This window comes from Ascaphus truei, chromosome 5, assembly GCF_040206685.1.
Source record: "Ascaphus truei isolate aAscTru1 chromosome 5, aAscTru1.hap1, whole genome shotgun sequence".
NCBI classification, from domain to species: domain Eukaryota; kingdom Metazoa; phylum Chordata; class Amphibia; order Anura; family Ascaphidae; genus Ascaphus; species Ascaphus truei.
The window spans coordinates 89970137-89982619 of NC_134487.1; the positions used below are offsets into that span (position 1 = coordinate 89970137).

General features: G+C 40.2%; 1 protein-coding gene across 12 annotated transcripts in view; it reads right to left on the minus strand.

Moving 5' to 3' along the window:
* Positions 1-12483, minus strand: part of NAV3 (neuron navigator 3) — an 879638-nt gene that overhangs the window by 171135 nt on the left and 696020 nt on the right. For all 12 annotated transcript variants that reach the window (XM_075600199.1, XM_075600193.1, XM_075600190.1 and 9 more), the window contains one exon: positions 10525-10664. In XM_075600199.1, the coding sequence (XP_075456314.1) occupies positions 10525-10664 (140 nt within the window). The remainder of the gene's footprint in view (positions 1-10524; positions 10665-12483) is intronic.

The following is a 12483-nucleotide window of genomic DNA, read 5'->3' on the forward strand; positions in this document are numbered from 1 at the left end:
CTGTCCCCATCTTGTGGCCATTGTGTTGATTAATAAAGACAGCAAGACATTCCAAAAGTACATTAATATATAGCTTTGATACAGTAGTTCAGATAGAAACTGAATGCTTTAAGTGACACAACAAAATGCAAGTTATGTTTGTTGTTTGTTTATTTAGGAAAATATTCCAACTGTCAGTACAGTTTACATGTACAACTTTAGTACAGTCTACTAAAGTAATATTTTCAGCAGAACAAAACTTCGACTTTTAACGTGACACATTCATAAACAATGTTCGAATACTTTACTATATCTTAATTTGACGTAAAAACAAGTAAATTATCAATCAGTATGTGCCAGTCTTACAAAACAAAACTGCACATAATTTAGGAGCTTAAGATGTATTTTGTTAGAATAAAATGAGAATGTGGAAGAATTATTCTTACTATTTATCTTTTTTCCTCAAGCCCTTCCTGGCAGTAATGACACAAATGGGTAAGCTCCTCATCATACAGTAACTGAGCAGAAGAGGAAAAAACACATTCACTTCACCCCAATACAAGGAACCTCTTCCTTTCATGTGTTATCTTATGGATTTCTCCAAGCTGTAATGGTACACCAGACTCCCAACACCAATTACACAAGACACAAGAAGAAAGGAAGTACAGTATTATTGCCATGGAAGGCTTAAGGACAGAAAATTATCAGTAAGAATACTTATTGTACTTTCTTCATCCCCCTTTAGGGCAGTAATGACTTGAACGGGAAGTGCCGAAAGCCATTCCCTGGAGATGGGCACATAGAAAATATAGAATTATATGCAAGATACTGTATACATTTTAAAGAAATTATGGTCTGTAGACCATTGTGTCCAAATCTTGCTTCTGCTGAATCTTGAAGATCTATCCTGTAGAATTTAGTGAATGTATGGTTGAAAGACCATGTTGTGGCTCTACACAAATCTTCTGTTGTTACTCCAGCACTTTAGTTTTGAAATTCCCATTGAAGTCACGAGATCGGCGCTATCACAGTTTGTAATAAGGACCAAAGACCGAATCTCTCCTGCTCTCCTTGCCAATGTAATGGCAATGAGAGAAACTAATTTGAGAATCAAAAATCGCATACTTATGTTTGAAATAGGCTGAAACGATTCCTCTGTTAAACACTCCAGAACCAGATTCAGATCCCTAGACGGAACAAATTATTTGATCAGTGGTCTAACTTTTTGACTGCCTGCAGTTACTTTCATTAACTGCACAGGCTGTTGTGGTCAAGAGGATTTTGGAGACCCCCAGGGCTGCAACCTATACATTTAGAGAACTTAGAGAGCCCTATGTCGAATCCTTCCTGAAAGAAATCAATAATGTGTTGATACTTTCACTTAATTTTTCTTGGCTTCATAACATGACAGAAAACCTTTTCCAAATCCTGTAATATACTCTGGAGGTCAAAAATGTCATAGCCTTTATCAAGAGGTTTACCACTTTCTTGAACAGGGCCCTTCCTTCTCCTTTTTAATTTTCAGGCTGCCAATGTCGACTTTGTTAGGTCCAGATAGAAAACTGATTCTTGGGAGAGTAAATTCTGGACAGGAGGAAGCACCCAAGGCCCTTCAATTGTTAGTCTTGGTACATACAGTACATGAACCAGGCTCTCTTGGGCCATTTGGGAATTGTTGCTATTACTAAATCTTGCTGCATATGTTTGTCTTTTTTTTCTCCTCTCCTTGTAATCAAAGGTGGTGGAAACTTACAGTACATGATGCTGTTAAAGCATCTATTTGTACTGCCCCTGCACATTTTGAACCTCGCTTAAAACCATGGATGTTTTGCATTTGACCTTACTGTTATCTGTGTTTAGGGACCAATGTAAAACCTTGAGGGCTTCTGTCATTACTTGGGAACTTTTTGTCCCTGTCTGCAGATTTGCACAAGAAAAACAAAAGCTGTATGGTGCTCTAACACGGATCTATGGCTATGTCAGCACATGATGAAATGAATACTGTACATATATCCTTGAAGTATCCCACATAAATGATCAGACCAAATGTCAAATGATGACTACACCAACATCCACTATATTTCGAATAGCTGGATAGAGTTCCACTTCTTGAATAGTGAGAACTCTCACTTGCTAGTGTCCAGGCATAAAGGCATCGATGTGGATAAATAGGTGTAAAAGAGTAGAATAACTCACTTTTGTAAGATCTTCGGTGAGATGTACCTCCACCGGCGTGTGCTTCCGGTACTCCGCAGAATCCAGGCGAACAGGTAAAGGAGAATTGGAGCACTACTGGAACAGTGGAAAAAACTGCAGGAGAGTGGGTCCCATAATAAAACCGTTTAATGGATCAGTGCATAAGCTACAAAAACGAGCCCAAAGGCCCCCACCTTTGGGCTCTTTTTTGTAGCTTATGCACTGATCCATTAAACAGTTTTATTATGGGACCCACTCTCCTGCAGTTTTTTCCACTGTTCCAGTAGTTCCAATTCTCCTTTACCTGTTCGTGAAGATTTGCACAAGAAACAGTCATCTGATTCTCAGAATGGATCTTTATTGGTCTTCCCCAGAGATCTACCTGTTAATTCAATAATACTATTCTGATGGCCACAAATTCTAGAAGTTTCAATGTGGATCCGTGAAGCTCCGAATCCCACAAAAATGTAAAAACGCCCCACTAAGCTTCACTCCACAACCTTTAGAAACAACGAAGGGATGGGGAGTGATCACAGGACCATACCAATTGTATAATGTAATCAATTATGTAAGTGAGGTAATCAAAGAGATGGGTGCAAACTGTGAACTGAAAAGTGAATCAGAAAAAGGGAAGGGAAACACAAAATGGATGTGCACCCTAAAAGAATTCACTTATATGCACACCAACCTAATGTAAAAATTAACTTTTAATTAGTGTCTTAAAACATATATTACCAAAGTAATGTGCAATGTGGATTAAAAATATATTAAATCAGAAATATCTGGCATCCGTGTCTTTAATTATTAGGTCGTGCTGTCCCAGATATCCACTTAGTATTGATGGGATACTGAAGACAGAGGATGCTAGGAGTCAGGGTGTTAACCCCTCTGGAGCAACGATGAGACCCAGTAGTGATAATATATAATTGTTCACAGATAGAGCTTCCTTGCTAGTTAGACCAGTGCTACGCACTGCAATAAGGGCCCTGGTGTATTGAAGTGCAAGTGCCTGGATAGTGAAGTTAACACATATAGTGTAATGATAGTACAGACACTGCAACATACAACCACCAGACTCAGCAGTGCTGGGGTGAATAGCACAAAGATAATTGTGAAGGCACCTCACATAGAGTGCAAGGAAAGCAAGCACACAAACTGTGAAAATAAATAAATAAATTAACAACTATCTGCTAGGGTCTACAAAGTTAGAACCAGGAGACTACAGACACTGCATTAAAACAGCTCCAAGACAAATTTGTCCCTGAAGAAGCTCCTTTGCTGGAGGGAAACGCGCGTTGGACGCGCAATGTTGTCAGTCTCCTACTTGGAGCTGTTTTAATGCAGTGTCTGTAGTCTCCTGGTTCTAACTTTGTAGACCCTAGCAGATAGTTGTTTATTTATTTATTTATTTTCACAGTTTGTGTGCTTGCTTTCCTTGCACTCTATGTGAGGTGCCTTCACAATTATCTTTGTGCTATTCACCCCAGCACTGCTGAGTCTGGTGGTTGTATGTTGCAGTGTCTGTACTATCATTACACTATATGTGTTAACTTCACTATCCAGGCACTTGCACTTCAATACACCAGGGCCCTTATTGCAGTGCGTAGCACTGGTCTAACTAGCAAGGAAGCTCTATCTGTGAACAATTATATATTATCACTACTGGGTCTCATCGTTGCTCCAGAGGGGTTAACACCCTGACTCCTAGCATCCTCTGTCTTCAGTATCCCATCAATACTAAGTGGATATCTGGGACAGCACGACCTAATAATTAAAGACACGGATGCCAGATATTTCTGATTTAATATATTTTTAATCCACATTGCACATTACTTTGGTAATATATGTTTTAAGACACTTATTAAAAGTTAATTTTTACATTAGGTTGGTGTGCATATAAGTGAATTCTTTTAGGGTGCACATCCATTTTGTGTTTCCCTTCCCTTTTTCTACTCCACAACCTTGACAGATTACGTCCATTGATAATACTATCCATTGAGATTCTTCCACGTGACTCCCTTTTCCTAGATTGTTCACATCTTATCACCACAACAGAGTCTGTGTTGCATTGTTATTCAGCCTTATTGGTCGTGGGAGGTCTTTTGGATCTTTATTCCACAAGGATAAACAATTGAGCTGTAGATGTCTTAAACAAGCTTAGGGGACCCCTATATTACAGAGGCAAAAACACGCAGGGTCCTAATACAATTGATAGCTCTGGGTCATGGAAGATCCCAGACTAACTGATGCCTTGATTTTCTAATTAATTTTATTCAGGAAGAAACGTTCTTCCTAAGTGTATCAATCACTACTCCCAGGATGGTCAGCATTTGTGTAAGAATGATAGACGAAAAAAACTGAGAGCACAGCAAAAAGGTGTCGAACTGGAGGCCAATGAAAAAATAACAAAAATTTGTTATTTTTTCATTGGCCTCCAGTTCCCTACCTTTTTGCTGTGCTCTCAGTTTTTTTCTTCTATCCTGCTTGCTTACTTGTGGATGCACACTGCTGTATACCGGATGTCTTCAACTCACCTGCAAATGAATTTCTGAGTACCCCATTCATTGAACTGTTTGCTGCTACATTGTTCATCACTAGGGGATTTGTCTGGCATTTCGGGGGTCTGCTGGTTCCCGTCGGGGGACCTCATGATCGCCGTGGTCAGCTTATCCCTGTTCTATGTGATTGCCTTAGGGGCATTACTCATTACAGCTTCAGCTTGCCTGGTGCTTAAGGTTCTGGACTCCGGTATGGATATGGTTAATATCGATGCCTCTGTATGATGCGCGTGTCTATTAGGCTAGTAGCGCCGAACATTGAGGTTCATTCCTTTATCTGTTTTTGTGTAAGAATGAGCTGCCTTTATTTTATTTTTTGAGTCAAATGTATTTTTGTAGTTTTTAGTACTACCTGTATGTCTGCATAGTGCTATACCATCTGAAGGGAGTCTGCTTTGACTAAAAGATCATCCAAAGTTAGGCCCCATGGCAATCCCATTCCTTCTCAGACAATGACAATCAGGACCTTTGTAAACATCCTTGGAGTTGGCCAGACCCAATGGAAGAAGTGCATACTGGAAATAAGACCCCATACTCCAGGACATTAGAAACTTGTGATGAGACTTGGTACTGGGAACCTGCATGTTTGCCCCCTTAAAGTAAATAGAAATCATGAAATAGCCTTGCTAAATGACGTTGAGAACAGAGCACAAGGATTCAATTTTGAACCATCTCACATTCAGAAATCTATTTACTCTTTGTAAATCCAGGATTGCTTTTTAATCTCATTGATCATTTTTGGACAAGAAATAACCTGGACTTTGGAAATGACCTTTGTCTGCAAAAGATCTACAATAATCTGTTGTAATGCTTGAATTTTCTCTGGCAACTTGAGGGTTGGAGAAATCATTGCATATTACATTTTCATTGGCCCATAGATCTTCCCTTTGGGGCATGGAAAAAATGAGATATTGTGTTTCCCATAGGGTCTTCCTTCCATGAATGACTGGCCTGCCAAATAAGATCAGATCTTTCTCTGCCTCTTATCTTGAGGAAGGTAATGACTCCTTTCTCCTGAAATGTTACTAATTACAACTCAACCCCCCAAAGAATCACATCACGTTATAAACGGATCGCATTAGAAATAATGTACATATGTATGCATTGTACAATAAAGTATTTAAGATACCAATAATCATGTTGTAAAGTATTCATAAATACGAAAACTGGGAGCCACGCTTGCATCGCGTTATAAGCGGATTCGCGTTGTACTGGATCGTGTTACAACGGGGTTGAGCTGTATCTTTTCTAGCCAATCACCAATCGTGCATAAACTATTTTTAGCTACAGACCATCAGTGGAGCAATAGTGATTTTCTTGCTGCCACTGCAGAAACAATGGTTCTTAATGACAGACTAACCAAATCATATGAGACCTCTCAAATTAGATCTGTGTTTTCTCCACAGCTTTTTGTAGATCTCTTAACTCACTTTTGAATGTCTTCTTGTAAATTGCCAAGCCAAACCCTGAGAGCTCTAACCACTGAAGCTATAGTAACGGCTGGTTTGTTCACAGCCCCTGCGGTAAAATATACTTTCCATAGGATCCCTGATGTAAGCATTTTCCTCCAAAGGCAACATTGTTATTTATTACAATCTTTGTATTGGTGCATCTATATTTGGGACTGATCCCAGAACCTAAACTTCAGTGTTTGAAAAGGATAGGTATAGGGGAAGTGTCAGGATGTTGCCAGCTTCAAAACTGGTTGCTTCCGCATTTAATTATGATATCCTATATAGCCATGTTCACAGCCTTGTTTTAGGCTCCTAAATGTGCATAATAGTTTGAATTGACTTGATCAAATCCTCCATTTAATCCACAATAAATGCCATTACTTCCTCTACTCTATGTTGTTGCTGCTCTGTGTCTCGTAAGACATAAAACTCCATGCCTGATCCAAAACACAATTCCTAATCTGATTCAGCTGATGAATCACATCCACCCTTGTCTGTAAACAGGCCCTTTTCTGTGCCTGTAACATTCTTAAATCTGCTTTGGTTACAAATGTTTCTGCTAAAACAGACTTTAACCCCTCCAAAAATGTACCATTTGTTCACAGGTTTTCTGTCCATCATGCAATTTAAATTTTATTTGTAATCATCTGATCTGATATCATAGGATCTACAGGTTAAGTTTTTTGTCTCTCTTAAGGCCTTCCTAAACATCTCCCATTTCTTGGAGGTGTATCAGACATGTTGCCAGCAAGATGGCAAACAAATTAGCAGTAACATAAGCGAGAAAAGAACAAGTAGGCGCATATTGTTACACTTATGCAAATGTTTTATGGGTTTACCCAGAAGGCTTTACAGGTGAAATCCGATGTCCTTCCAAGCTCACCTCCTTTCCATTATACAGAGATGCTTCCCGACTCTGGTTGTTGTCCTTATGGGCCATGTCATCATCCACGCACCCCTGCACTTCTGCCAAGTAGCCCGCTCCAGCAGCGCCCTGTACTTACAGTACTATCACTTCTGTTTCTGGCAGCACAGTCCACCATGCCTCTTTGCCCAGGTCAATACAAGGGATACGGGCTGCCCCCTGCCTCAACCACTATGGTGAAGTCTCCCAGATGGACTGACTAGCTTTTTTACCACTGTGTTGAGGAATCCAGTCTTGCACGACCCCCACCTGCTCACCCGCTCACCCGCTAGTACCACCACAGAGTACACTATTGGGGTTCATCACAATCCCTGACACAACTGACTGGGGCAGGAAACTCCCTTAACCGATAAGCCTACTCACACATATACCTTGCTCAGTAGGGACAGGGAAAAAAGATGACAGGCGTAAAAAAGGAGGTGCCTTATATAGGGGTGGAGTGAGCATGTTTTTTTCTGTCCCTATCAGCTATGGGGAGGAGATTACCTGTTTATGTCATTACTGCAATGGAGAGGGAAATAAACATTTTTGTACAAAAGATTAAAAAAAGGATTCTATGCCTAATATTTACTAGTTGATTTTTTCTTTAAATATTAACAAATTATTTTCTAAGAAAAAAACTTTACATTCAAAGTACACAGAAATAAATCTGATAACGAGGAAGTCAAATGGTCTGATGAAAACTCCCATTCAAATGCATGGGAATTTTTGGTCAATCAAGGGGCTACCAGCCTTCCAAAATTGCACAAACTTGATGTATCATACAGTATGTTTAAAAATCTTTATAAATAGGGAAATAATACTATGAGGATGGCTATTAAAAGGTTGTCTGCAAAATCTGAAAAAACCTTGAATGTGAAATTATTTTTTAAAAGAAAAAATGTTTTATAAGTATCCAGTCGATACAGTATATTACAAAATGGTCTAAATAGAATTACTTATTGTGCCCTAATACAACAGGATAAACAGTTATATAAAGCATTAATTTTAACTGGAGTCTGGCAGACATGCAGTAGACTTCCTCTGGATAATATAAGAATATGAAGTAGACAGGTTGAAAGAAGGCTTGCGGAATGCCAAATATTGAAATGACAATAATTGTATGTCAGAATAGAATTAAGGGAATATATCAGCCTTAATTTTGGGTTGTGCTACCCACTCCTATTTACTGAAGCGCTGACCTAAACCAAATGTCTGTATTATGATGTTAAATTGGGCATAGATATTGTGGATAATAGTGAATAAAAGGCGCTAACTACTTAAAATATATAAGTGACAGTAAGTGCAAGTTAATAGTGCAATATACAATATGTGCTCAAATCTTATATCCCTGCTCAAACCCTCTGGTGGAACCTGTTTCACGGGTCCCAAGTAGAACTGTCTGAACTAAATTGGGCATAGACTCATCAAAGTAGGAGGAGTAGGTATGGGCAGGGGGGGGGATTAGGTATATAGCCTGGGGGGGGATAGGTATGGGCTAGGGGAGGAATAGGAATGGGTCAAGGGGGGGGGGGGGGAGAATAGGTATTGGTCTTAGGTGGGAGTAGGTATGGACCAGGGGCAGAGGGGTACGTATGGGCCAGGTGGAGTAGGTATGGGCCTGCGGGAGGGGGGGGAGTAGGTAAGGGTTTTGGGGGGAGGGAGTTGGCTTGAAAGAGGAGTAGGAAAGGGCCTTGGAAGAGGGGGGAGTAGGTTTGGGCCTGTGGATGAATTAGGTATGGGCTTGGGGTGGGGGGAGTAGGTATGGGCCAGGGGGAGAGAGTAGTATTGGGTATGCGAGGGGAGTAGGTATGGCCTTAGTGGGGAGTTAGGTATGGGCCTAGGGGGTATTAGGTATGGGCCTGCGGGTTATTAGTTATGGGCTTGGGGTGTGGGGAGTAGGTGAGAGCCTGTGATGGGGGGGGAGTAGGTAAGGGTCTTGGGGGGGCGGAAGGGAGTTGGGCTGGGGAGCGGAGTGGGAAAGGCCTTGGAGGAGAGGGGAAAATGTATTGGCCTAGGGGTTGAGTATATATGGGTCTGGGGGGCAGGGTGGGGGAGTAGGTTTGGGTCTGGGGGGCAGTGTGGGGGAGTAGGTATGGGGGGCTTAGTAGGCATGGGCCGGGGAGGTGTTAGGTATGACCTGGGTGGTATTATGTATGGACATGGGGGGAGTAAGTGCGGGCCTGGGAGCGGGAGGAGTAGGCAAGGGTCTTAGGGGGGAAGGGGTTGGGCTGGGGAGCGGAGTACGAAAGGGCCTTGGCCTTATTTCGTATTTATTTTTAATTAGCTCATTTCAATTGTATTTTGTTCTCCTTAAAGGTAGAAATAGTTGTAAGTTCTTAATTGTATCATTGTGTAATTGAGTATATTCGTTAAAGGGACTGCCTTTGTGTGTGTGTGTGTGTGTGTGTGTGTGTGTGTGTGTGTGTGTGTGTGTGTGTGTGTGTGTGTGTGTGTGTGTGTGTGTGTGTATGTGTATATATATATATATATATATATATGCACACGCACACAGATGTAGCAGATATTATTGCACACATTATCGCAATAGGTTGCATTACCACTGGTGTGTTATTTATCAATGGTTAAGATCATAAACATAAACATAACAGACGTTATTTATTGCGTTATTTTGTGTGTTATAGATCCCCTATTATTACATGGTGGACATTACTCATAACCCCCTGATTAAGTGGTGTATATCATCACGAAACACGTTGGTAGAATAAGCACTCTATCAGCATACAGTATGCATCCTCTCTTGGTAACTAACGTGACCAAATCTACCTAGCTTACATCCAGGAATACTATCACCAAGGGACAGCTTAGAACATTTTTTAAAGGCTGCGAGTTGAGGGAAGTCCATGGCATCTATACCTTCTGTTTTCAGCACTCAATTTGTTCTGCATCCTGCTGGGACACAAGACAGTTTGATCTTCTGGAACTGTGAACCTGATTGATGGATGGTGAGTTTGCTCTATACTTGTGTTTGCAAGTACTGTATAACATGTGCATACTTTCATCTCTCTTTGTTTTGCATAATATACTACAGTACACTGTATATTGTTCCTCTCATTCTATTGTTTTCTAGTGGTGGACGTACTTATTGTACCAGTGTTGCTGTTTTGTTATTATTTATAATGTACCGTATGCAAACTTCTCTAGGCTCTAAGGGGCAAAATGCACATTACAATAAAATGCTAGTTAAACAAACAAACAACAACATTCAAAAGTAATGTGTCTAGAAATGAGTTAATAACAACATGGAGAAGTACTGTACCTCAAATAGCAAGCTACATGTTATGAAGGGTTAAGGGCATTATAACCGCCACCACCTCTCTGATCACTGCAAATCATGCAATCAGATCTCATGTTAATTGCTTATTCAACATTTAAATAGTCCTAATATTCATTTTACATTGTAAGCTCTTACCTTTTTCATTGCAATTTGCATAATGAGGCGGTTTATTTTTATCAATGCTATTAAAGCTCTGACTTCTTCGATTTAAATTCGCTGTTCCCTGAACCTTGGTACTGCTGCCTGCAGCTTGCACCCTGGAAGGTCCTGGAAGTCTAGGGTCACAAACACAAAATGATGTTATTGCACAAGAAAAACAAATCACACATTGGCACCAATGCCAAGAGTTAGAGGTTAGAGACAGTGTTGCAATATAAGTTATTTCTACAGAACAGAAATATGCCTGTGCAGGGAACAATGAAAAGCTACAGTAAAACAAATTAAATTATATTTTGAAAGATTATGTTTTAGCTCTAATAAAATATATATTTTTCCAAGCTTAATGTATTATGTATGTAAATCAGACAATTCTCTTTGATCACACCCCTTTCTTACTATCATAACTGTAATGATGAACACCCATCACTTTCTATGCGCTCAAGACTCCTAAGCGTATCCTTAGCTTCATGCAAAAAGCCTTCCTATTAGAACTAATGACTAGACTGACGGTTTCTTATTACAATTATGCCCAGATGGGCTGGCCCCACAAAGCCTCTGTGTTGCTGTTTTCGGATTTATTTTCGTAATTGAGAATTAGGTTTTGTGGTTAGAAGCATAGGGATTACTTTATCAATCTTACCCTACACTTAGCAAATATAACATTTATTTTTATATTTGTGTTACTTAATTGATAATACATTTTAGATGTAGTTATTAAGGTTTTGTAGCAGTGGCGGAAGTACCATATGTGCAACCGGTTCGGCTGCACTTGGACCCACCAACTTTAGGGGCTCATCCTCCATGTGCCGGGATGCTATTCCTGCACTTATTTTTGCAGACGGAACAGTGTTCCAGCATTTCTTAAAGCCCCTTTTCTGCACACCGCCTCTCAGGGCCCTACCTGTGGTGCGAAGACTTACCAGGCGATGGCAGAGGAATCCCCTCTAGGTGACCCTAACATGGAAGTTAGGCACCACAGGAAGTGGTCTAAGTGAAAATTTAGTGCACAAAAAAGCGTTAATATCGCAATGTGAAAATACAATGTGATTACAAATGAAAAATCATAAAGTCCTGTGAACTCTAGTCCAAACTGCTGCCTAAAAAGTCCCACTGGTTTGTTTTGCACCACCGGAAGTGATGCCCAACTTCCGCAATCATCTCCTGGGTCACCGCCATGACACCCGCTCCACAGGTAGGGTCCTGAAGGGAGTGGGGGGCTTTTCCTTTAACTTGTACTGGGGCCCATCAGTGTTTAGTTTCGCCACTGCTTTGTATATACAGTACTGTATGTTTTAAAAAAACATCTTCCATTACTGAATTCAGCAATGTCAACAATTCAACAGCTTCAATACAAGAGTCACATTTTGCCATAACCAGATACTTGAGTCCAGTGGAAGAGGTTGGGTCCATAAAAAACAGCTCTCACCACTGCACTTATGTCATTTGTGCCATGAATCAAGCTGTTGCATGTGACACGTGACCATCCATCCTCAAATGATTATAATATTTGAGTACCTCCCTCTGAGAATAAAGTTTCAGCCACAAAACTTATGTACTGTGTGCACGAGAACCCTGACCTTCCAGCACTCTGTAACTAGCCACAAAGTAAAGAGAAACTGTTGATTCACTGACATCACAGTTTCCAAAGCACTGTGGGCAATTTCTAATATAATGGAAAGTGTAGGTAAAAAATAAAACCAGGAACATCTTACGAAAGGAAAACACTGAAGAGATAATTGTACAGGATGCCTGAAAAAATTGTATTTCATATATAGTGAACCATACTCATTTGAGTATTGATATAGCTTTGATTTCCTATAACTTCACTCCTTGGAAAGTGTTGTTCATCATGCAAAAATACTTGATACTGTCTGTTTTAATTTACAAACAGCCAACAGTTATGCACAACAGTTTGTTCTTCATAGGAAATAATTA